The sequence below is a fragment of the Globicephala melas genome, chromosome 3 (genome assembly GCF_963455315.2).
Source record: "Globicephala melas chromosome 3, mGloMel1.2, whole genome shotgun sequence".
NCBI classification, from domain to species: Eukaryota; Metazoa; Chordata; class Mammalia; order Artiodactyla; family Delphinidae; genus Globicephala; species Globicephala melas.
This window is the reverse complement of record NC_083316.1, coordinates 75913569-75940523: the sequence shown is the minus strand read 5'-3', so window position 1 is coordinate 75940523 and position 26955 is coordinate 75913569. Positions and strand designations below refer to the sequence as shown.

Genomic DNA, 26955 nt, shown 5'->3' with positions numbered 1-26955 from the left:
GCAGGAGTCCTTATTACCTAGTTTAACCTGGAGAAATTCTAGAATCATCAGATCCTCTCTCCATGTCCCATGCAGGCAAAAAGGTTTCTGGATATATGGGTCGCAAAAAATCCTAGGCATTTTTGGGTTTATATATTTTTTTAATTGCTGTTTTGGTTCCATTTTAGCCCATTATGTCTCCTTTTTTCAAACCCCAAACTTATGAAAAGTGTGGTCAGGACCAAGGACAGATCCTGCATTGTCTTAGCCTTCCTGGAGTTTTTCTGAGCTTCCTTCTTTCTCCTGCTGCCCTGGTGAAACACTGAAGACCCATCCAGGAGTGTTTTGGTATTTTGTAGGATAAAGGAAAGGATCCTATCTTCATGCAAGTGGGCTCCAGGGAGAAAAGAAGCTTCAGTGTGGAGAGAATAAGCTAAAAGACCCCTTTCTTCCTCTGAGGGCTCTTTGTTAGTGGATCATCGCCATTGACAAGTATTAGAATCATCACTAGTACTGTAGAGAATAATTGCTTTTTTCGTAGTGATTCTTAGCAATATGAGTCCAGAGACCATGTCTTATCCTAATTTTGAACACCCAGTATTGCATAGCACATAGGTGTTTAATAAATAACTTTTATTGTTAATCTGTGTTCATGCTCTTTTTCTTTTTTTAAATTGAGGTATAATTGACTATAACACTATATTAGTATCAGGTGTTCAACATAATGACTCAATATTTGTATACATTTTGAAGTGATCACCTGCAGTAAATCTAATTACCACCCCTCACCGTACAGTTACAAGTATTTTTTTTTCTCATGATGAGGACTTTTCAGATTTATTCCTTTAGCAACTTTCAAATATGCAGTACAGTGTTATTGGCTATAGTCATCATGCTGTACACAATATTCCTATGACTTGTTATTTTATAATTGGAAGTTTGTACCTTTTGACCCCCTTAGCCCATTTCACCCACCTCCCTCACCTCTGGCAACCACTAATCTGTTTTCTTAATTATTTGTTTGTTTCATTTGTTTGTTTCATTTTTAGATGCCACGTATATGTGAGATCATATGGTGTCTTTCTCTGACTTATTTCACTTAGCATAATTCACTTAGCATAATGCCCTCTATGTCCATCTTGGTTATCGCAAATGGCAAGATTCCATTCTTTTTATGGCTGAATAGTATTCCACTGTATATATGTCATAACTTCTTTATCCATTCATCCATTGATGGACACTTAGGTTGTTCCCATATCTTGGCTGTTGTAAATAATGCTGCAATGAACATGAGGGTGCATATATCTTTTTGAATTAGTATTTTCATTTTCTTCAGATAAATACCGAGAAGTGAATTGCTAGATCATATGGTAGGTCTGTTTTTAATTTCTTGAGGAACCTCCATACCGTCTTCCATAGTGGCTGTACCAATCTGCATTCCCACTAAGAGTGCAAGAGGGATCCTTTTTTTCCACATTCTCATCAACACTTGCTATTTCTTGACTTTTTGATAATAGCCATTCTAACAGGTGTGAGGTGATATCTCAGTGTGGTTTTGATTTGCATGACCCTGATGATTAAATGATTAGCATCTTTTCATGTGCCTGTTGGCCAACTTCTTTGGAAAAAATGTGCCTTCAGATCCTCTGCCCATTTTTAAATCAGTTTGCTTGGTTTTTGGCTATTGAGTTGTATGAGTTTTTATATATTTTGGATATTAACCCCTTATCGGATGTATAATTTGCAAATATTTTCTCCCATTCAGTAGACTGGCTTTTCATTTTGTCGATGATTTCCTTTGCTGTGCATAAGCTTTTTAGTTTGTTGAAGTCCTACTTGTTTATTTTGGCTTTTGTTGCCTTTGTTTTGGTAGTCAGATCCAAAAAATCATAGCCAAGATCAATGTCAAGGAGCTTATTGCCTATGTTTTCTTCTAGGAGTTTTAAGGTTATAGATCTTACATTCAAGTCTTTAATCCATTTTGAGTTAATTTTTGTGTATGGTGTAAGACAGCCTAGTTTTATTCTTTTGCATGTGGCTGTCCAGTTTTCCCAGCACCATTTATTGAAGAAACTTCCCTTTCCCACAAGAAGAGAAAATTACAGGCCAGTATCCCTGGTGAACACAGATGAAAGAATTCTCAACAAAATATTAGCAAACTGAATTCAACAATACATTAAGAGGATCGTATACTATCATTAAGTGGGATTTATTCCAGGGATGCAAGGATGCTTCAATATCCACAAATCAATCAACAGGATATACAATATTAATAAAATGAAGGATAAAAATCATATGATCATCTCAGTAAATGCAGAAAAAAACATTTGACAAAATTCAACATCCATTTACGATTAAACTCAACAAAGTGAGTATAGATGCAACATATCTCAGTATAACCAGGGCCATATATGATAAGTACACAGCTAACATCATACTCAATAGTAAAAAGCTGAAAGCTTTTCCTCTAAGGTCAGGAACAAGACAAGGATGCCCACTTTGCGACTTTATTTTACATAGTGTTGCATGTCCTAGTCAGAGTAATTAAGCAAGAAAAAGAAAGAAAAGTCATCCAAATTGGAAAGGAAAAAGTAAAACTGTCACTATTTGTAGATGACATGGTTTTTGTATATAGAAAACCCTAAAAACTCCACCAAAAAACTATTAGAACTAATAAATGAATTCAGTAAAGTTGCAGGATACAAAGTCAACATACAAAAATCTATTGCATTTCTATACACTAACAATGTACTATCAGAAAGAGACATTAAGAAAACAATCCCACTTACAGTTGCATCAAAAAGAATAAAATACTTAGTAATAAATTTAACCAAGAAAGTGAAATACCTATACACTAAAAACTACACGACAGTGATGAAAGAAATTGAAGACAAAAGTAAATGGAAACGTATTCCTTGCTCACAGATTGAAAGAATTACTATTATTAAAATGTCCATATTACCCACAGCCATGTACAGATTCAATGCAATCCCTATCAAAATTCCAACAATATTTTTCACAGCAATAAGCAATCCTAAAATTTGTATGAAACCACAAAAGACACCAATAGCCAAAGCAATCTTGAGAAAGAAGAGCAAAGCTGGAGGCATCATGCTCCCTGATTTCAAACTAAACTACAAAGCTATAGTAACCAAAACAGTATGGTATTGGCATAAAAACAGACACCTAGATTAATGGAACAGATTAGAGAGCCCATAAATAGGCTCATGCACATATGGTCAATTAATTTACAACAAAGTAGGCAAGAATATATCATGCTGTTTCTTTTTTGACCTTTTGAAATCTTCAATTAAATTTTGAGAAGAAAAATAAATGCTTTTGTATTTAGAGTTTATTCAAAGCTCTCTTGTTTGTTTGTTTTTTAAAGGTATTTTCAAGAGCAAGGGCTCTTTACTTAGTTATCCAAATGTTAGATTCTTAAAGAGCACATAATGGGGAAGGAGACTATTTTTCCACTATGAGAATTCATAAAGCTAATGCAGTTTCTTTCTTTGTCTCTCTCTTCTATATCTTTTCCCATCCTGTGTTCTGGTGTTCATGTTGTTAGGGCATATTAAGACCATATGTATTCATAAGAAGTGTTCTGTCACTTCTGAGTGCTATATTTTAAGAAAGCTATTGATATATTGATTTGGATGTGGTAAGAGGATGTCCACAATGGAGAAGTGTCCAGAAACCATACCTTGTAACTGGTACTTTAAGCAACTAGTGTTGTTGAACCTAGAGAAGAAAAAGACATGATAGGTGGATTGATTACTTGCAGAATTATCATATGAAAAGTTTATTTGGTGCAATACCTGGCCTACAACTAACACTAATACATAAAGGAACAAGAAATTCACTCTGGGTAACACCAGGACTCTTAACACCAATGAGTGGCCATTACAAGGAGGAATATATTTGTTCAATAGGTTAAAAATCATTACAATTGGTGATATTTAGCAATGGAATAATCTGAGTCCCATCCATGAGACCAGAATACACTGAGTCAAGTGAATATTCTTGGAAAAGGCAACTATATAGGAAGGTCTAAGAGGAAAGATGGTTCATGACTGCATAGCCAGAATGGATAGACAATTTTTCTAGAAGTACTAAGGTACTTCTTCTACCTTATGTGCCTCAGGGAGAAATTCATTAGTGCTATCACAGGTTGTAATTCTGAATACATTTTCCAGATGTCACTTGGTTTTAAATCGTGGCTCTATAGGACTTTTACTAATGCAAATAATTAAGTAGACTTATGTTAAATGACTTGGGAACCCAGTATCCATTTATTCATTAATTCAGCAAATATATATTTATTGAGCACCTACTATGCCCCAAGCACCACTCTATGCTCTGGGGATAGAACAGTGAGCAAAAAGAAAAAAAAAATCCCTTCCTTTAAAGAGCTTATATTTTAATGATTGTCAAAATTTTACAAATAAATATGTAAAGAATTAATATGGATTCTAGCAAAAAATAATTTTCTCTTTTATATATGTTGATGTCTATCAAATTTGCCTTAAATCACTTCCTGAATAAAAAAATATATTTTTTAAATATACTTTAATAGAATAATCATAGCCATCAGTTATGATTTGTATCATCTTTAAATATATTGTATATATTTCAAAAATTAAACAGAAATATTTTCCTTTTCTAGAAATCTTTATACTTTTCTGGTGAAAGAGAAGATATGGCTCATGTTCCATGCATTAACATATTTGAGATTTTTCTTATTCAGGAACTTGAATCTATGGTTACCATGTAATTCTGTACAAAATTCATTTCTTGGGTTACTAAACCATTATTTATGCTTTTTGGTGTCCATGTGGGTTATGAATATCAAAGAATTCAGTAAAATATACAGTCTTCAAAATTTAATATCACATTAAAAAAAATCCCTGATGGTACAGTAACATCATGAAGTCATTTTAAATATTAGAGAAAGGATGTTAGAGGAGACCAGATCTACAGATCTATGTTGAGAAATGAAAACACTGAGGGAGAGTGATTTTCTAAGGCCCAGAACCAGTCTTCTGGCCCGTGGGCCAGGGGTCCCTCTACCACTCCATACAGGTTCATTTTCTCTGCAGTTTGAATAGGCTGCGGGCTTGGCTGGGGTTTGTTAAGAAGGCTGCAAACAGCCCATGCTGCTGTGCCTGATGTGAGTGTTCTTAGGGCACTGCTCCTAACCCTTCTGATCTGTCAAAGGCAGGATGTTTGCATGACCCCAACCAGCTGGCTCAAATTCTCAATTATACTTTGGTTCAGCTAAAGCTTAGCAGGCAGATGACTTTCTAGTTTTCAGTATTAGAATATGTACTACCTGAGGACCTTAGTTAATAAATAGTTAACTTTCTCAATTTTGTAATGTATTGATATCATTTGCACAATACTTTTTTTGAGCACTTACTGAGTACCAAGCAGTGTGTTAAATCCTTAACACATTTCAACTGTTTAATTGTCACAGCCACCTCTCAGGTGGATACTCTTATCATCCCCATTTTACAGAAGAAGAAACTAAAGGGAGGATATATACCATGCCAGAGGTTATAGGACTAGTTAGCACCAAGGGTGGAATCTGGCTCTTAACTACCATCTGACTTAAATTACCTTAATTTGGCAGCAGGGGCCACAGACCCAGAGAATTTAGATGATCTGTGCAGGGTTATAAGAGGCTGGTGGGGAATGGGGATGAGTCACAGTTTATAACCATTGCTGGTTATTTTATGATGCAGATGCTCTTAAAATGGTTCCTTCTGCCAGCCTAGGTGAGTTCTTAAACTTACATTCCTCATACAATTTTAAAAATCATTTATATACTTAGAGAAGTAGGTAGTTTTAAAAGATAATAAAGGTAGACATTTAAAATTTTCCTTTGACAAAGTTACTCCATTGTTTTAATAGCTGTTTGATTTCTATGGCAAGGCTGAATTTTTTACACTTGTTGGTAGCAGTTCTATTATTCATAATGTGAAATCTTGGGAGCTCTCTGGTGTAGACTTGGTATTTTCATCTGCCTATTATGCTTGTTACATTGTATTATCCAAGTGAGATTTAAAAATAGTTTCTGATATTAAATGGTGATTCATCCTTTATCATTAAGGCAGATAGGCCAGTTATTTCTGACAATGTGGTGAAGCTCATTTTGCTGCCTTTCTTTTTTAAAACATTATTTTGTCCAACCTAACAATAATTTCACTGGAGGAGAAAAATTAAAATTGCCTCGTTGACAATGTAGTGATATCAGTTTTTCCTTCATAGAAATTAAACAAAGTAAAAATCTTAGTGACTTTCCAGGGGTCGGTTGTGCTTTTAGAAAAATGCCTAACAAGTTCTCAAGTTTTTGTTTTCAAGACAAATCTTTCTGTTCTGAAGCATTTAATTGTGTGCTTTTTTGAAGTGCAGTATGGATAAGAGAGTCCATTTAATGAAATTCAGAGTTGACTCATCTTTTTCTTCTTCCTTCTCTCTCCTCCAGCTCTTTCTCTTTGTTGTCTGGAACTTTGAGCTCTACATGATACCAATGGTTTTGTTGTTACTATTGACATGGAACTACTTCTTGATAATATCAGGGAAAGATAACAGGCAACGCGATACAGTAAGTCTCTACTTTCTCATTTGCATGTGTTTTTGTTCTTATTCCTAGTCTCTCCATCAAGATCAACATTGAATTCGGTTTTGCAAACCAGAAATTCTGTCTGTAAATACTCAAGTTTGGAGGAAAGTTTTATCAGTTCAAAACTAACAACTCTTTGGTCCTAACACAATAGAAAGTATTCACCTATTTCTAGCATTACTCATTTTGGTAGGAACTAAAATTGAGAGCACACCAAAGAATGAGTTATGATCTTTAGGTATAAGTCGGTTATTCCAAATGATTATTTCTTTTATGCTCCTTACTTGTTTTTATGTCTTAATGAATCCTGAGTTAAGACATAATATCACAAAATTATCTGTGGTCAGACCAAACGAATGTATTTTATTTAAGACAGTTCTCTGTGGTCTGTCATTGGAGGGAAGGAAGACTTGATGGTTGTTGGCCTAGAAAAGTGCATCAAGTACCTTAATTCAGTGTTCATTCACTGAACAATAACAAATACCCTTCTCTGTGTCAGGGGTGTATCAGGATACTGGCTCATGGATCAAGAGCTTTCAATTAACCTAAGGAAAGTTATATTGCACTCACTTGCCCTCTCGGCATTTTTGAACGTTTTTCAAATGTGTGAAACAACCTTTTCTCTCTCAAAGAGTTTTAGACTGAGAAGCAGAAGCTAGCCACATTAGAATCACGTTTGTTACTCTCCCACCAGTCTTCATTCCCCTTAGGCTCTCGGTCGCTACGCCCCTAGCAAACATACAGCTTGAAAAACTTTCCCATATGTAAATAAATGGGAGGGGAATGTCTTACGCACATAGAACATTTGCAATTTTATAATTCTGTAGACAGCTGTTGAGGATAATTTAAGGGTTTGTCACACATAAGGATCTCTTTGGCAGGTATTTGTCCACATCAGATTACACTGATTTTTTTTTTTGCCATTAAGGGCCTCCATTTGATTGATAATCAGGACTTTGGCCAACTATTGTGCCCATAATGACGCAGGAAACAGAGTTATTTGACCATAAGTTTAGTAGTAGTATATAATACTTTGTTATAATAGCATCATAATGATTGCACATATACATATGACATAAAAGAATTTTCTTTTTAAATAACTCAAGCAAAATATACTTTAAATGGTTACACAAGCAAAATAGACTTCTTCAAAATAATTTTCTTTATCATCAAAATAAAAGAAAAATCCAGGTGCACAACCACCAAGTACCATGGCAAGGTTGCCAACAACGCACCACGTTTATTTCCCTATATTATTTGATATATTTCTGTCTCTCTCATGAGATTATAAATTTGAGGTAGGGAACTGTTCATCTCTGTACTTGCCACCGTCTCTAGCACGTGTTTTGCAAATTAGAGGTGTTCAAACATTTTTTTATAAAGTTTATCAAACCAAACATGCGATTGCTATTAGAGATTTTAATGGTTAGGTAGCATCAACAGACAAGGCATTGTTATTATTATTGGCAAGGATTTATGGATATATATTTAACTTGCACACTGACAGACAAGCCCCAAATGCCATAAGCCTTGGTGTCGTGGGGACTAATAGGCACTTTTTTCAATTAATCCAGGATGTTTTCTTTAAGAAGATAGGACTCTCTGAGCCAAGTCCTTTTTGTCCCATTTATTTCCAGGAGGTTGTTGAGAGAGAAGAAAATCTACTTTTTAAAAAAAAATTTAATTTAATTTATTTATTTTTTATACAACAGGTTCTTATTAGTTATCTATTTTATACATATTAGTGTATATATGTCAATTCCAATCTCCCAATTCATCCCACAAAACTCTACTTTTCATTCAGTTGCCTTGAGACAAATCTGTAAAATAAGAATGTTTGCCAAAAAGTGGTAATTTAGTTTCAGGTTCTTAATCCTATGAGGGGGCTTATCTTCAATATTTAGTCATTGGTTTGAGTATTCTTAGTAAAAAATTCTGAAACTATAGACTTTGCTTGTTATTTTCTTCAGAATATACCTGCCTTGGCTGGAAAGGTCCACTTTTAGAGGAAACATAATAATATATAATGTATCCCCTTGTACTTAAAATTCTCTGAGAATTTTTATAAGCCTATTGAAAAGTTAACATATTATGTAAATTTTTCTACTGCCCTTTTCCCCCCAAAATATAACTCTGATATAGTACTTACAAATCCTTCCTTGTGGGCATATCTCTGACTGAATCCCCCTTTTAGCCATGGACAATATTTTATTCTCCAACACAGGACACTGTGAAACATGCTACAGTCTAACTTTCATGGAATGCCAACTACACCCCATAACTCCCAGTGATTGCCTTTTATTTGCCCAAAACACACATATCCACATATTCTGTTCTTTCCAGGCACCAGAGCAGCAATCACAACGCTTCATTCAGCTTCTCATTCACTGGCTCAGCTGAGACCTTACGTAACTCTTAAATCCAATTTGTCTAATTACGTGTTTTCTGCCATACCCAGCTGTGCATTTGAAATGGTTGCTCCTTTTGAAAAGAAACCTGGGTTATACTTTGCTGGTTATAGATTGCACACACACACACACACACATATATTCACAAGCACATATATGTAAATTAAGAGAAGTGTTTGGAGGGGTTGCTATGCAGTGCCTGACTACTTATCTACCGCGTAGTAGATAGCCCTGGAAGAATGGTACTTTGCCCTAAGTCCTTATTGGTGTCCCCAAAACAATGCAGAATTTTTCAGCATGTGTGAAAACTTTAGGGAATCTCTGAAGTGCATTAATCACACCATTGGCTGATTCCAAATCAGGAAACTTTCTGTTTCAGGAAAAACAGGGGGCGTGGGAGGGCGGTGGATATTCTGTCGCACACAAAAAATCATCTGTACATTATTCAGCTGAGAAAATTCAATTAGGATGAAAATTATAAAAGAAAAACAAATCAAAATAAACTTCAGGTTTGTGTAGCAAAAGAAAAAAGAAAATAATATTTCCATGGCATAAGAAGTTATAAGGGAAAAGGAAATAAATACTGTAAAAGATAAAAAGTACATAGTTGGGTAAAAATTCTGTCTTCAAAATATTCGTGGATAGTTGAGATTAATACTAAAATAGGAAAGGATTTCTTTGTCTGTTTATTGTTTATTAAGGAGACCATTTCCTTTTTGGAGACTTAAAGATCACAGGAACTGAAACCCCCAACCTTTTCCCCACCATGGTGCCTGTTCTAGTTTAATGAAAAAAATGAGATGTAATCCTTGCCAAGTAAGTTTTGCTGCATATGATGAGCTGAACCCGTTGAGGACAGGATAAGGGAACAGCCGTTCCTGCGTCTAATGCTGTAGACTTAGAGATGCACATGAGAAAGAGGTGTGGTTAACGATGGTATTTCACCTCTGCTGTTTCTCAGTCAGACTTGTTAAAAATAAGCAATTCTAGATCTAAATCTATCTCTACTTGGACCATGACATTAAAATTTATAGCATAAGAATTGTTAGACTTTTCCAGAGAAAACTGTTTAATACAAACTTCATTCAGAAATGTCTGTGGCATGAATGTCATACTTCTCTTGGTTTAAGCCGTCACTCCAGAACCAGGGGAAAATCACCCCTGCACTGCCCATTGGGCTCGTACCAACTATCCACATTACAGTTACTATAAACTGAGATTTTGTAAGAGTAGATGCCAGGAAGTGATCTTTACTTTGGAGTTAAAAATTTTCGGATCCTCATTACACCCTGGGCACTGTGTTACGCACTTTCTTTTATCATGTCATTTAGTTTTCCCCCAGGAGAGAGAAGATGATTGTGTCAGCCCAGCCCATGTGTTAGGGCCTCCTAAATCAGGTGATCGCCTGTTCTCTTCTCTGTGACAAGGAAGGGAACATACGTGGAAGAAGCATGGCTACAAGAGCCCTTCCTTGAGAGAGGGGAAATCAAATCTCAGAGGATGAAAGAAACAGGTTGGCCAAAGAAACCAGAGCTCTATTATACTCACTGAGACAGGTATCATCATTACTACTTCACATACAGGGAAACAGGGTAGAGAGGTTAAATGGTTCCAAAGGCACACAGTTAGTTAGAAAGTGGCAGAGTGGGTGTTAGAATCTGTCAGTCTTTCTGAAGTTTGCACTCCTTATCACACCACTCAACTACATTTCCTCTTGAGGCTATATTTTGGTCCATCCCAGGTCTCCCTGGGTACCTTTTGAGCACATTTCTCCTTTAAGCTTCAGAATGGTCAGTAGTACTAACTCTATCTTTAAGCAAACAGATTGTTGGAAAACCCTCATTTTCCCCACTCCACCCCCATGTCCTCCTCACCTCTCATTCAGGAAAATGGAGCAACTTGAATGTATCAGGTATCCTGCTAAGCCTTTTAGAGACATAGTCTCCTTTAATTCTTCATAATAATTTTTTTAAATTATTATTTTTAACATCTTTACTGGAGTATAATTGCTTTACAGTGCTGTGTTAGTTTCTGCTTTACTTCATAATAATTATATCAAGTAAATGATTCTAAAGGTTTTATCCTCATTTTACAAAAGAGGAAATTCAGAATCAAAGAGAATGATGAATAACAAACTCCATAGAGTGAGTGGGGTGCAAACCCAGCTCTGCCCTATTCTGAAGCCTCAGGGTATTTCTGTGGTACACGTTTGGGCATGCCTTTACCAAGGGATCCATTTTCTAACTGTTTGGAGCTTTACCTGGAATCCCAGGTATCCCCAGATTCCTTCCTGTGAGGTACCTGGTGACCTCTCAAGAATGGGTACTGATCACCTGCTTGATCCCAGGTGACCCCGTTCATTTCAAAAAACATCCATGACCGGGAGGACTACCTTCCATCCACCCAGGTGAGCATGGAAGAGTAAATCAAAGCTAAAAATCCTTCACATTAGTGAAGAAAATCTTTGAATATCTTTGACATTCAAAAATTCTTCAAGCAGTGCTTTTTAATTACATTTTAAAAGAGCATTCACTTTTACTGTCATGATATGCCTCCCACTTAACAATCTTAGTTGCCTAATCAATGGAGGCATTAAAAGACTGAAGAGTAGGCTAGATCAATGAAATCATTCTGACTCATGCTCTCACTGTGATACCAATTGAGCCCAAATCTGTCTGCTAAAATACTTTAGGAAATACTGAAATGTTTTGTTAGTTCCCTCACATGGCAAAGCCCTCCATGCTTCTTTTCCCCTTTAGAATAGCACTGACTATATTTGTTATTGTTGGGACTATTCCACTTAGGCCCAGAACATTGATGTCTAGAAATAAAGCTTGTAAGGAGAGAATTTCCTTGGCCACCATAAATGCTGTTGATTGGAGGGCTTCCCTGGTGGCACAGAGGTTGAGAGTCCGCCTGCCGATGCAGGGGACACGGGTTCGTGCCCCGGTCCGGGCAGATCCCACGTGCCACGGAGCGGCTGGGCCCGTGAGCCATGGCCGCTGAGCCTGCGCGTCCAGAGCCTGTGCTCCGCAACGGGAGAGGCCACAACAGTGAGAGGCCCGCGTACCGCAAAAAAAAAAAAAAAAAAAAAAAATGCTGTTGATTGGACAATTTAGGATCATCCACCAAAGAAACATCTGTTTGTTTGACCTGATTTCCTGTAAATCAAACTCATTTATTATTTTCTCAGCCAGTACTGTCAGTTCCAAAGAAGTCGTCCTGGTGGAATATTTGAATAAGTAGACTATTGAGTAAGTGAAATTATTCCTAACAGGATCTGGAAAGACTGGCCAAAGCTGAGCTGAGAGGAGCGGACTCCACGCGAAAAGCACTTTTGGTGCGTGGTCAGACTCCTGACACTTCAATAAGGGCTTTATCGTTCACAGAAAGTAGCGTAGATCAGAGCCTCCTGAGTTTGCATCTCAGTACCAAAAAAGACCATGTACTTGCTCTTAACAGAAGCAGCACTGAGTCATACAGCCTGTAAACACATCTAAAAATTGATGATCACTCTTTTCTTTTTCCTGCTTATTTCAACAAATTTTCTCAAATTTTTAAGAAGGTCACCAGCTTGCAAAAATGTGAGGAAGACCATGAAAAAAACCAGACCTTTATTTTTCCAACACGATCACAAGCATAAAGAGGTAGAAACCAACAGCCAATCAGATGTCAGTAGAAAATTTCATCCCTTGTGACCCTCTCAAATCTGTTCAACCACTTAGATGTGCCAGATTATTACTCAGTCTACAGACTGGTGCCCTGTACACTGATGACCATCACCTCATCAGGCTCTGGACATACCCCAACAGGACTTCCACATTTTTTCCACTCTCCTCAAGTGCCCCACTCCCACCACCATGCTACATTCCCTCTCTCTCAGGTGACCAAGGCCTTCTGCGTTGCAAATTTTCCTCGAGCTCCAACCCCTGAAGCCCTCTGAATTTGTTCCCAGTTTAGGGTTGCCAGATTTAGCAAGGAAAAATACAGATGCCCAGTTAAATTAGGATTTCAGATAAACAACAGGAGATATTTATGTAAAAATAATATTCATTATTTATCTAAATTCCAATTTAACTGGATGTCTTGTATTTTTCTGGCAACTTTCCCCCAAATCACAGCTTGTATTCTTACCTCAACATTAGTAGGAAGGTGATAGTTCTGAAACAAAATGCTGATTTTTTTCCCCCTGCTACTTTTGTCTTTCTGTAATATCTTCGAGCATGGCATAGAAGATTCCTCATGTGTGTGCCCCACCCAAACCATATAGCTTCAGCTTTATCTCCCCTGTATTCCAGCAGGATTGTTCGTTTGTGTGTTTTTTGGTTTTGAGAATGGAATGTTTAATGAGCAAAAGGTGGAGATGGTGGGCAGAAGGGGGGAGGTACAGAAATGAACCAGACAGTGCCCCATTCTCTTTTGTCATCTCTTTCACCCAGAAAGCAACCATTCACCACTTGGGAGAGCAGGAAAACAAAGCTCAGAGAGCTTATGCCACTTGCAAAGGCTCACACAGCACAGTGGGACTGGAACCCACATCCAGCTGGTTCCCAGGCCTGTGTTCTCTGCCTCTCCTCCAATGCACCCATTCCATAGGCCCAGGGTGGGCAAAGACTTGGTCCACATAACACAACAGAAAGCAAAGAAGGAAGCAATGATGCTTCTCTCTTTGTATATTTGGGGAAACGGAGGTCTAGGATAAGGCAGTAACCTCTGCACTGGCAGTGAGTTTGTGTAGGTGGTGCTGTGTGGGACAGACGTGATGACCCAGGGAAGGGCAGTGCAGGCCTGGTCTTGAACTTAGTGGAGGTGCTCGTGCTGTGCCTGGAAGCCGCATGGGCACCAGAACAGATGTGCAGCGGGCCATCTGGCACGATGTGTGGCACTGTGCCAGGACAGGTGGCTGGAGCGCTTGAAGTCCTTGCTGCAGGTGCCAAACATCGAAGGGGTTGAGCTCAGAAGGCCTGCCCACAAAGAGGTGGGCACACTCCCTTGCGAGGGCCTGGCTCTCCTGGGGCACCTTGCTCTGGGATGAGCTGCACCGTGAACTTGGAGGAGACCCTGTGGGTGTTGATGAGCAGATGGGAGCCTAGGTGTGTGCAGGTCAAGGCCCCGCAGTGGAGGAGGAGGTCAAGTAGTGGTCTTCTGCCATGGAGGAAGGGGAGCTTTGACGGATGGGGTTTTGACATAGTCTTGACAGAGGAGGACCCAGGGTGGCTGGGACAGCTATGGCGGCAGCAGCAGTATCTGGAGCCGAGTGTATTTGTAGTTTCCCAAATAGTCAATACACTCTCTCTATAGCTTTTACTCTTTTCTTAAAAAAAAAAAATATGTTTGCAAATGTACGGTGTAGTTCTTGCTTGTCATATATATTTTATTTTTTACGAAAATTGGATCACATTAAAGGTACTGTTAGCATACCTACTTTGAGTTGCCCTCAAATTACTGGGAAACAACATGCTTTTTAATGACTGAATAATTTCCACCATATGAATACTTTATTTTTTCTCAATTAAACACTCATTTTAGAAATGTTTGTTTCCAGTGTTTATGCCATCTCAAAGAATGTTGCAAAGAAACATCCTAAACAGATCTCTGAGCAGGTTGTCGGTAATGTCTTTTGATCAAGTCCTTGAAGGGGAATTTCTGGGTCAGAGTGTAAGCATTTTGAATATTTTTGGTAGTCAATACTGACTTGCCACCCATTAAGGTTTTAATATTTTATATCTATATGCCTGGGTAACCACCAGTTATCTTCATCATTTCTCCTGGCGAGCCATCTCTGACTTCCTGCCCATTCTCACCCACCCCTACGCCTACCAACCCATCTCTACCATCATATACTCCAAGAGCTTAAGTGAACCCTCCCCTCTCAGTTCCCATATCCCCCTAGCTGTATTATAATAAAAAGCTCACTGGGGGTCTTCTTCACCTGCCCCAGACTGTTCTAACTGTATCTTCCATCTGTGTATCTAATCCCAGCACAGAACAAGATGTCTCAGATATAGCAGCACAGTAGTTGCTCAAAAAATGTTTAATGAATGAATACTAAGTATGTTAATCTGATCCTTTTTCCACATCAAAAATTATCTAATTTTCATTCAACAAAAATGTATTGAACGTTTGCAGGCACTGTGCTAGCTGTTGTCCAAAGATGATTAAGACCTGGTCCCAGTAAATCTATTATACTTCAATACAAATAAAAGAAAGGGAGAGAGAGAAAAGAAGGAGAGAAAAAAAGACCTGGTCCTTGCCCATGACAGTTTGTGGTCTAGTGAGGGAAACAAACAACTAAGTGGAATACGTGGGTATAATAGGTGCAGTGATGGAGGTCTATATATGAAATGCAGAGCATGTGGCCAAAAAACATTTAGATCCTCCCAGATATGTGTGCGTGTGCTGCATATATAAAGAAAGAGGGTCTACCTATCTGTGGCCACAGCTCTATTCCACCCTTCCGTCTGTCCCTTCACTCAGTAACTCCATGTTTGCCTTTAATACTGCAGTGTGTTGTCTATCTTTTTGCTCTATCCTCAAACTGCAGCTCAACTTCAGATGGGAAGATGAGTGTTACCTGTACGTGACATGTCAATTCACATAGAGAAAGATGTAAAGGAAAACAGTTCTATTTTTAAAAGTCAATATACTAAAGAGCCGCCTGTCTAGAAGGCAGACTTCTTTTGCTTTAGATCTATTAGGACTCAGGAGAGATACTTAGAATTTAAAGTTAGTGGTAGTTGCTGCAGAGGACGCTTATAGTTACTCTCATACTGCAGCCCTCACCATCTTCCTGAATCTCTCCCACCTTGCTCAGATTCCCCAAAGATACATATGAGAATGTAACAAGGTAAAGAGATATTCTTCATTCCTATAGAGGATTTCTGCCCTGAAACCCAGCTCTTTTTCCACCAAATGAATTGTCTTGGCAGCCTTGAAGGAAACCTGAAGATCTTGCCCCCATAAATGGCTGAATTTCTCTTATTTGAACCCCAATTGACTCCTGGATCCCCAGGAACTCATTTGAAAACCAGCTTCCTAAACTCTCCTCGAAGTCTCCCATGGATCCAAAGAATTCACCATCTCAATGGTTTTCCAAAGGGTCCAAGCCAAGCATCTACCCATTTGTCAACCAAATAGTTTTATTATTTCTGTTCCCTTTCCAAAAGGTCTGCCTCCACAATTTTGTCATTTCTGTCATTGAAGAGTGGGACTTAGGAGAGGAGAAAAAGGGATATCCATGGTTTGGGTCTCATTTCTCAGGGTGGATGTGTTTTCCCACCTATTTCTAGTGATGATCTGGTGGTTCTTTCTAAATGATTTTACACCCTCCTCTTGGTAGATAGCCAAAACTCCTTGACACATTATGGTGAGGGAGATAGCATGTAGGACCAACAGAAGCACCTTCTGGCCGACTCGTGATCCCAGGACTAGTTTGCATCATGCCCCGGGTGGTGGGGTGGTGTTAGCTGGAGGTTTCATACAATATTTGTGGAGACTTACTGTCCCTAGTCCAGAAAGGGGACAAGAAATGGCAAGACTTCAATTAACAAACTAAAAATAGAAACCAAGTGATATGTCTTTATCTGCTTGTGGAAGAAGTTTATAAATCAGAACCATTGTTGGGAGTCCAATAAACCTGAGAGTTTTTTATTCATGTTTTTTAGTGTTCCATGAGTTAAATTTATTAAGAACATGTAATTTTAAAGCCTTTCTGTACATGGAACTGGAGTAGTATGTGCAGGTAACCAAACTAAAATATGCCTTCAAGGGCATTTTCTTTCATGTATTATTGAATTTATTTCATCATTCAAGAAAACGAAAATAGTCATGATGCCATATCACTTATTTTTTAAACAATAACAATATTCTGGTAACATGCTTAAATGAGAGACAGTTCACCTAAACAAAGTTTCCAGATATGTTACACTCCCATGGGCAACAGCAGAAACATCTTAAAAATGAGTGTTGCCACTACCACTTTACAGTTGGTAGAGGTTAAGAGTCCAAACTTTGAAATTACAAAGACCTGGCATTAAATTTCAGACCTTCTACTTTTTAGCTGTATGAATTTATTCATTTCCCTAAGCCTCAGTTTCCTCACCAGTAAAATGGGGATAATACCTACCCTTGTTGAGGTCTTGTGAGGATTAAAGAGACAGCACACTGTGTTAAGCATATAGTGAGTGCTCAGTAAATGATAATTAGGCACCTGATTATGTATAAAACAGGGCAAACCAGTGGGGGTAAAATGGGTGTCTAAACATAGTAGCAGTAACCACCTCTCTTAAACAGTTCACTTGTAAGAACTATTGAAGAGAGTGGTTTTCCATGGCCATTAGTCCTTCTTGGTTTTGAACTTGTAGACAAAGATAGTAAAATTGCCACAGAAAGATTTCCTGTGTCTGTAATCCCCCTGCTATACATATGGAAGTCCCACAAAATGAAAACTACATTTTTATCAACAAAAAAAGCTGACAAAGAAATTTGAATGATCCTCTACGGATTAAAGCTTCTTGAAAACTGAAATTTATAGAAATACCCAAAATGTATGCCGTTTTACAGATCATATCCATAGATATTTGGAAGAAACGTTTTTCTTGATGATCGTAATACAAATCTCCACCATGCACAGGACATAAAGACAAAGGCCAGCAGCACCATGAGCAGAGAACAGGGCATTTCCTTCCCTGAGACCATCACTGAGTCCATAGCAAAATACTCTTTCCTAACAGCTTCACTCTGGGTGTTGACTAAGAGAAGGAGAAAGGTAAACCTACTAGCATGCCAGGCCTGGGCACAGGGACTAATTTTAATAAATCAGAATAGAACATAAAAATGTCAACTTAATCAAGCATTTAAATTTTATTAATCAAGCCTAATTTTTATGAGTGCAAATAATCACCGAAGCTGGACAAATTTGTTCTCAATTGCATCAGAAACATAATTTTAATATTTAATGGACTGATGAATTTAAATGGAGAATTATCTTTATGAAACATGCTCCTCATAATTTGCCATTAAATGAGAAATTTTTTAAAAATCAACATAAATCTTACATAAAGGTTATTTGACTAAATGTTGGAACTATAAATATTATAAATACATTATGCACTAATTTAGCAATCACACAGTACACTACGTAAAGCTGAAATGATAAGTGGACCAGGCAAGCTTTTCCTAGAATATAGAGCTCTTGTGTTATATTGTGGGAAGCTCATGATAAAATGGATACAGAGGTTTTGTGTGAGGTTTCCTGAACATCCTTTTCATGCAGGCTTTTGTGCTACAATTCACCATTCACCACACACATTCTTTCCAGTTCCAATGTAGGTCTAAACCCACATAGGCTGTCTTTTGGGAGGTGATTATTCTTTACAAAAAAGGTAAAAAATATTTTATCATTATTATTTATAGAAAAGAAATACGAGGAAAAAACTGAAGTTTTCTATGATTTTTTGACATTCAAAATCTGCTCCATTTTTAAAGTTAAACTTTCTGACATAATGTTCTCAGGCCTCAAAATATTCTAGGCACAAGGGAAAAAAAAGAAGAAGAAAAATCAAATTAGCATCAGAATATTTTTCTCTTCACATGTCCACCTATTCTTCTCACCCCCTCTACTACTCCCAATTACATTGCTTAAAATAGGCAGTAGCAGTGAATTTTTGTAAAAAGTACATCAAACCTAACAGAGCAATATGGTTCAAAAGTTTGCTCATATTAATCTCCAAGATTAGTGTTTTTTTTGTTTTCAAATTCTATTCTTTAAAAGTACCTAATCTTCCCGAAGTGTACCATTTACCTTTATTATATCTGCTAAACTATACATTTACCTGAAAAGAACTTCTTGCCTATTACAACTCTAATGCTCCCAAACATATCTGATGGGGTTAGAGTGAAGAACATTTCTGAGAAGACTGGAAAAGACTGGAGATCATAGCAGCTCCCTCCTGCTGCTTTGCAGAAAATTTTTTAAATAGGTAACTTGGACTCTTTATTAGACACTTAAAAAAAATTCCTAAGGTTGTTTTTAAAACCTGAGACATTTAAAATTGTGCCCTTTTTTGTTACAAATTTGTGCTTCTGCAATGGAAACTTGGTTTTACAGAGAGAGGCTAAAGCATATAATTTTCTTTTTTATTTGAAATCTGTTTATTATTAATGAACAAAAATGTTTTGCTTTGAAAATATTCAATTTTATAAAATAGATTAGTGGTAAGTCTAGTTATCTTTCGATTTCATTTGCAAAGCACATTAAACAATTCAATTTTTTGGCCTTTTGTATAATTTTTAACCCGAAAAATAATATTGCTTCAAGAAAGCATTAGTTTTTAAAAAGCACATTGCAAGTTAATAGTTGACCTATTTTTTCCCTGCTCAATCAAATTAGCATGCAATATTGTAAAGATGCCAAGATTAGAATTTTCCCTACAAGCGAAAATACAATACATTGTGAAGCCTTTAGATGGAGACATAGTTCAAATAAACACTAGAATTCTGTTCACAGTGCTTTGTTTAAAAGTATAAAAATGAACATTTAAGAATACTGAGAAGGAAATATGAAAAGAAATTCATTTAAGATGCTTATACTGATTATAGAATTTATATTGTATTTAGCCTTTCTTAATGGAAGGGTTTTTCTGCATATTAAGCTGACAAAGACTAAAAGGTTACATACTCTTGGCCAGTAAAGTAAATTTACTGTCCTTGCACCTTACAGCAAAGCATATTATACTGCAAATAAGAATGCTGTTGTTGATGATGCAGAATTCAGGCCGTATGTAATCAGTGGCATGCATCAAAAGTCATCTGGTAGCCACATTAAAGCCACGTTTCCTATTAAGAATCAGACTAAATTATAACATGGCACTTCCCAGAATGAGCCAAGGAAACGCATTCTGCGAGAAGAAATAATTGTATTTGAGTGTCTCTGTAAAAATCCGGAAGTCTTTTAGCAGTAAGTAATAATGCTTTTCTTTTTAGTCTGCCTTCTTTTGTATTGCAATATATTCAGCTTCACTGGCAAGCCTATCACACTAATTATTATTACATCTAGTGGTTCAGTTATCTTGATGACTACTGTAGCTGAAATACTCCAAGGTCAAATTCTTAATAGCGTGAATCAGACTAAGCAGCCATCATACATGCAGTTGCTTTTGAGATAGACTAAACAGTGTATTCCAGGCCTGTTTATGGGTTTTATTATTCTTTCAGATGTGGAGTAAATTATACGTACAGGTTAATTGCGCCATTCATTTTGCAAAAGTTCCTTCTCAAAAATCTTGAGAGGTGCAGGTGTCCTGTGGTGAAAATGACAGCACAGGCGCACCTATGATGATCTTATTGACCACAAAAGTCTTCAGCCCAACCTCCAGTGCTTTTAAGTGATCCGAAATAATCTGAGTGGTTGGTTATATGCATCTTCTCAATTCATAGACTTTCAATAATTTCATATGATACTTGCACATGTAATACATCCATTGGCACACAAATGCCTGTTCTGCTTGGTTTATGTACACACAAAATGGTATAAATGAACTCCAGACCATGTGGAAGCAAACTGCTCTACCCAAATTCCTCCATATCTCTAGAGTGGAAATAAGCATTTAGTTTGTAATGTATCCAAATATAAGCATCTGTACACATTTGGATGTTCTATGAATATAAAATTAAATATGAAACTTCTTTCTTTTGTGACAGTTTTCTTTCTTTAATTTTTTAACATTGCAGTTGCACATCTGGACAGCAGTGATTTCTTCTTTAATTTAAATGTGTTGCTTTTTTATAGACCGTTTTGAGTAAAGCAATTTGAATTGTGCAACTGTTCATTCTGAACATAGAAAAACATCCATTTAATTCAAAGATTATTTCTGAGGGAAAAAGTAAACATATAAAAGAAACTGGTTTGTGTCAGCGCTGGCTTTCCAGGGTTTTTGGCTTTGTGGTACTCAATACTTATCTTACAAAGGTAACATAACCAAGATTTTTCCCTTTTTGTTTTAAGACATATAAATAAGTGGAAGACTTTAGCCCTGGGAAAATCATAATACAAAGTGTTTTAAGAATTATTTATGGAACTTTTAACCCCCTTTTGTCATTTTAGCTTTCAAACATGCACCCTAAATTAGTATTAAAAAGCGGGACTCAGTATCCACTGTCCTGTGATGATTTTAATAGTGAAGTTTACCCGAATCTACTTTTCCTCATCCTTTGACTGTTTTGGTCTGCCTTTTCTGCATCCTGTTGGTCCCCTCCCTTATACATCTTTGTCTAGTGCAGTAATTCTAAACATATTGTCATATTTTTGTTCAGATTACCAGAATCATTTTTAACATTTTCAGCCAAATAAAATTTTATTTCCTTGCAAATCATAAAGCATTTAGTTGTGTCAAATTATAATTAAAAGTCATAATTTTAATAGACCTCCTATACAACTGTATAAAACATACAGATTCTTCAGATGCAGTTTTGCTCCATTTTGATAATGGATTTTTAAAATATACAGCTACATATTCTATTGTATATGTTAATGACGAATGTTCAGCAAATGTGGACTATGAAAGAAGAAATATTATGCTTCTAAAAATAGTGTTATCTGCTTATTCTTTGGCTGTAATGTAGCTGGAACGCTGCATTTGGGGCTGTCTACGTGTGTTTTTTAAAATGTCATCTTTATTAGTATTACATTTAAGGAATAGTACCAAGAATCAGTTTCTTTCAAGACCTTCCTCCAGTGTGTGGCATATAAGTCTGTGACGGGCGACATTACAGAAGGTCATGTCACTTTTAATTGCTTGCATTACATCTTTCTGATTTCCCTAGTGCCCTTCTTTTGTTTGATTAATACTACTTGCTTTCAAGCAAGGTATCAGAAAGCATAATTTGGAAAAAGAATTCTAGGGCCAATCTGAGATATTCTCCCTTACAAAAAGAGGAAAAAAACCCCAACTTTGTAAAAATGTATCTTTTCTAACACATGCATTTTTGTCGCTCTTCATTTTTTTTTTCCTCAAGGAAATCCTACAGATGTGTTGTTATTATATTATTGCTGACAAATGTTTGGGCAACTGGACTTTGTATACTTGAAAACAAAACTATGTAGCCCTTATTTGGTTTTATTTGAAGAGGAAAGAGCTGGAATTTGAGACTGGGACTCCTTTATTTTATTTGTTTCCTTAGTTAAGTGTTAAACTCCAGCAGTCTTTCTAAATAGCAGGTGTTACTTGAGTTCTCTGGGAAAGGTTGCAATTTTGTGCAATCCTTAAATGCACTTCAGTGATATATACAGTTTGTTTTTAAAAGCTCAGTTTGCAGTTTCTGTATTCATTGCATTTGTCCAGGGCTTATGTCTTAGAGCACAGCCCAGCTTCTGAGACACTGTTGCCTTTAAAGCCATCCATTTCATTGGACCCTTAAAGCCTGAAAATTAGTTGCGAAACCATTATCGTTTTAATTGGGAATCTTTATCCACCACTCTACCTGTGCCCCTTTATATGTTCCTTAGTGTCAGTGAAACAACCAGAATTGTGTATGTCATTCAGAACCCTGAATATTTTGCCCAGGAAAAAATATATATATATCATTTAATTTCCAAAAATTAATGTTTAAATATTATTAAATTGATGTTATTTCTATTTTTATTAGTAGCTCACATTTTTTAGTACTTCGGTACAGGAACTGTGCTGAACACTTTAAACACATTGTCTCATTGGACCCCTAATCAACACTGTGGGGAAGGTGCTATTATCATCTCCATTTTCCAAGGCACCTTAAGCTTCATCTGAGCAAACTGTAACAGTGGGATACATTCTGAAGCAGCTTAAAGGCATCACTAGGAAACCATCTGTATTATAAATCCTCACTTGTAGATGTTTATGTTGTAGCGTTAAAAAGTCACTGGAGGAGGGGAAAAGCCCTCACTCTGGTGCTACAACACAACACAAAGGCCTCTCGCTAACACAACACTTTTCTGCCAAATGTAAAAGCAAATAGTTGTGTTTGGGTGATTCTGGCTGCGCATTTGTGGGGCAGTTGTGCGTAGCCAATTACCCACTTGTGCAGGGTGGGAACAGTTTGGGTTTTGCAAATGAAGAGCCTGATTCTGTAGACCTTTGGAGTCCTTCTTGAACATAAGATCTGCAACTGATTTGTGAAATGCATAAATTAACTTCTTGGTTTTTTTATGGTTCAATAATATTTTGAATCTTTGAAAATTAACTTAAAGATAGTGGAGATCTCCAAATCTTAAAGTAACGGTTAAATATCCATGCTTTCTATTGCCAGGCACAGTTTGAATATTTGATTCATTAATCTGCATCATTGAGTAGGAGGTATGTCTTTGCAGGTGAGCTAGTTGAGTTCTGTGAGATAAATGATAGGCCCTCTACCAAAATGCATGTTCAAAGATATGAAGCATAGATGAGGTTTTCTTCTGTTCGGTCTATCAACAAATATTTCTTGAATACTTATTATGAACTGCTAGGCACAATCTGAAACCATTCTGCCTTCCTTGCACTGTAGTACGATGGTAAGTACTGAAGAGGAGAGATACATAATACATTCTTAACAATAACCACCTAAAATATTGTTTGATTTTTATGTATAAGAATAAAAGTATAATATTCATTTCATTTTCCATATTTGGTATATGAGTCTACATGAGTAATTTTAGGAAAAAATTACTTAATCTAATATATATCAAATAATCATATTGTATACCTGGAATATATATAATTTTTATTTTTTAAAAATAGATAATGACAACCTTAAAATATTACTTAATATAAATCTAAAATTTATAACACCATTTTATAAGAGATACAAAAGTATGATCATTAAAAAAATCATGTGAGAGGTCAAACGTTTTTTTGTTTTGCTTTTCCTTTTTTTTTTTTTTGGTTTTAGAACTGGGCAGGGTTTCAGAGCTGGCTGTGCTATCCCACAATCTGGGTCTGAGTTCTAGTTTAGCTACTTGCTGTGTTAGGTGAATTCTTTTGATGCAACACAATGTACTGAAATATTGTGACTGCCTCTCCTATTTCAACCTCCATCACAAAGGTCCCAGTTTGGAATAGTCTGGCATGCAGCACCCCAGTTATACATTGTCACTATTGTTGTCTATATATTTATGATATGCATGCTTCAAATTTTCGGGAAGTTAAAAGTCAACATGAAAGGCTATCTGACAGCCCCCATTTAAATTCTATTGGATTATAAGCCTCTTGTGGGCTGACATGACTATAGATTAAGTATTTGTGTGTTATTCATCTTTCTATTCCCACAGTCCCTAGTACTGTGTGCCTTGGTCAAGGGCATTTGTAATAAATGCTTATGGAGTATCTGAGTATAGTTAGAATGTCAAGAGTCCTTTCTTGCTGAGGCTGAACTACTTTATATGTCCCCAAAATCAGTGTAAACTCTAACCCGATAAAGGAAACAGAACATTGTGCTACTCTGATTCTTTTGAAATGCTGAGTGTCCAAATGAAAGACCACCAGATTCTACCACTTAATAGAAGATTTAAAGGATGACATTAAATTAAGAACAATTTCCCAGTTTGTCAGACACTTTTAGTTATATATCAGTTCGTGAGAACTAGAAGTTTGTGTTTGGGTTCTTCTTTTAAATCCGTTAATGCTTTTAGAAACTTTGAGAAAAATTATTAGGATAACTGAGCGTCCTGACGTATTATCTCAGTTTATGTAACTCTTTGTTTAGTAAGTCTTAGTTACTGAAGTTTTCATTCATAGCATATTCCTTTCTCTATCCTAAAGCCACATGAAAGAAGAGCTAGCTATCTCTGTCTTCTAAAGTTAGGAGCTTTGGGAGAAAGGTTTAAAAATATTTGATAACCATGATTCTGTCGAGTTTATTCAGAGATAAAGATGCTGGATAAAAAAATAGAAGCACCACAAGAAATTATATCAAATGGAGTAAATACAGTTATAAGTTAGCACTTACCTGAATAAGAGCTCCCCCCAGAGTTTTTAAATTTTTGGATTCCATGGAGTGTGTGTGTATAAAAACATGATAAAACACCTGAAATGGGGTGAGGTCTCATTTGTAATGCCTGTAGTTATATATTGATCCAGGCAAGGGGAAATTATTTGGCAAATCCAAAATGACTATACCATTCTGCTGAAGTAGGTTAACCAGGAGCCATTGAAAAATACATGTGTACGTATCTATCTACATGGGTTCTATATACATAATATACACATTTGATTATTGAATACATCTCTTCTTTTCTTTCAGTAGTAATGTTCATTCTCATAACATAATCCATGTGTAAAATCACAGAGAATTAAAATTAGAGTTTCAGGTAATCCACAAAATGAACAAGTAATTCAGAGATGGTCAAGAGTTGACACTATATGTCAGAATTAAAATTGGAGCCATGAAAGATATTGTTAGCATTATGCCGTAGCTTACCAGCATGAATCCATGAACAGGCATAGATTTTTATCTTAGGGTTTGGTGACAAGTGAATTAGAAATAGCAGAGCTCTTTTCTGCTATCTAGCTCCAAATTTAAAGTGCCTAATTAATATAGACAGTGGAGTAGGTAAAAAAAGAAATCTCCTGATTTAAAGCATCCTTCAAATGAGTGTTAGTTTACCTTATGCATATTTCCAATTCTTTAAATTGTCACAGAACATTTCACACAAATAGGGTTCCCCTGACTGGGATTCAGGTCCCTGGTGTTCATCAATTAAAGGCATAGCATTTTCCTAATCCCTGTCTCTAGATCAGATATTCCCTCTCAGTGCGTCCGTTTCAAATGTTAATAAAGTTTTCACTTCTAAAAGGTTCAAAATGACAGAACAAAATTCTCTCCTTTAAGAGCATGAAAACGACTTCTGTTTCTGTCTGCAGGTAGTGGAGGACATGCTAGAGGACGAGGAAGAAGAAGATGACAAAGATGACAAGGTAATTATCTTTCCCAGCACTTGGGTACCTGGGGATGGGGAAATGTAGACATGACACTGTTTTCACAGACAGTTAAAAAGGAGTTGAAGTGTTTGAGTCCAGAAAATTGGACAGTGCTGTTTATCATCCTAACAATGCCACTGCATGTTGCAAAGAGGGAGAGAGGGCTATAAATCGTCTTCGCTTTTGTCCAGAGCTGGGTCAAATATTTTTCTGCCAGGAACAAAAAAAAATAATTCAGCTTGTCTGGAACTTGATAGCTCTCACGAAGATAACGACAGTGACAACTGTTTTTGAAGGGCAAAAATTTGTCCTATCTTGAGTATTACAAATCAGGCTATACTTGGGGGGAAGAGAGGAGTGAAAAAAAATAGCAGCCTGCATGTGTCAAACATGGATATTGTCATCTGTAATTTTCCAAGAATTGCTCAGCAAAAGAACACGTGTGTGGAGGGCTCCAGAGGGCATTTAAATAATCCCAGTGCTCACTGCCCTGGCTTAGACTTGGAATGGCCCGTGGCTCCTTGGTCAGGAAAGTCTGTTCAGAGAGGCTCGTGTTTCGATTGCTGGTTGGCTTGGGGTTGGTGGCCACAGTAAATAACAGCTAGTTTCTGGGACTGCTTGGATTGGTTGTCCCCTGGGGAGAGTGGACAACTGGAAGGAGGAATCAGAATGGCCTTGCACCACGGCAGCAGTGGCTGAGGTCGGAAGGACAGCTTTCTATGGCAAGGAGGCTAGTGATGCTGGTTTATCATCATCTTTGGGCACTTCTAGACCTAAAATCCAAGAAGTCTTAGGGTGCGATAGAGGGGAGGAGTGACTGAGGGGGGAGTGAAAATATCATTCATTATTTCCACATTGTTCAGCCTATAAAACCAGATTTTGACCTTCATGGAATCTACCTGACTTCTGCTATAGTAAAGCACTGAAATTTTTTAAAGAAAGGAGAAAAACAGTGTATCTTAATTTATGCCCTTGACCTTTGATTCCAGTAGAGATGTACACTTATATCCCA

General features: G+C 36.9%; 1 protein-coding gene across 16 annotated transcripts in view; it reads left to right on the top strand.

The window, feature by feature from the left end:
* MCTP1 (multiple C2 and transmembrane domain containing 1) overlaps positions 1 to 26955 on the top strand; it is a 541550-nt gene that overhangs the window by 437391 nt on the left and 77204 nt on the right. For all 16 annotated transcript variants that reach the window (XR_009563429.2, XR_009563431.1, XR_009563434.1 and 13 more), the window contains 2 exons: positions 6467 to 6586; positions 25887 to 25940. Coding sequence is in view for 11 of the 16 variants with exons in the window: in XM_060296021.1 (XP_060152004.1) it covers positions 6467 to 6586; positions 25887 to 25940 (174 nt within the window). In the remaining 5 variants the exon portion in view is untranslated. The remainder of the gene's footprint in view (positions 1 to 6466; positions 6587 to 25886; positions 25941 to 26955) is intronic.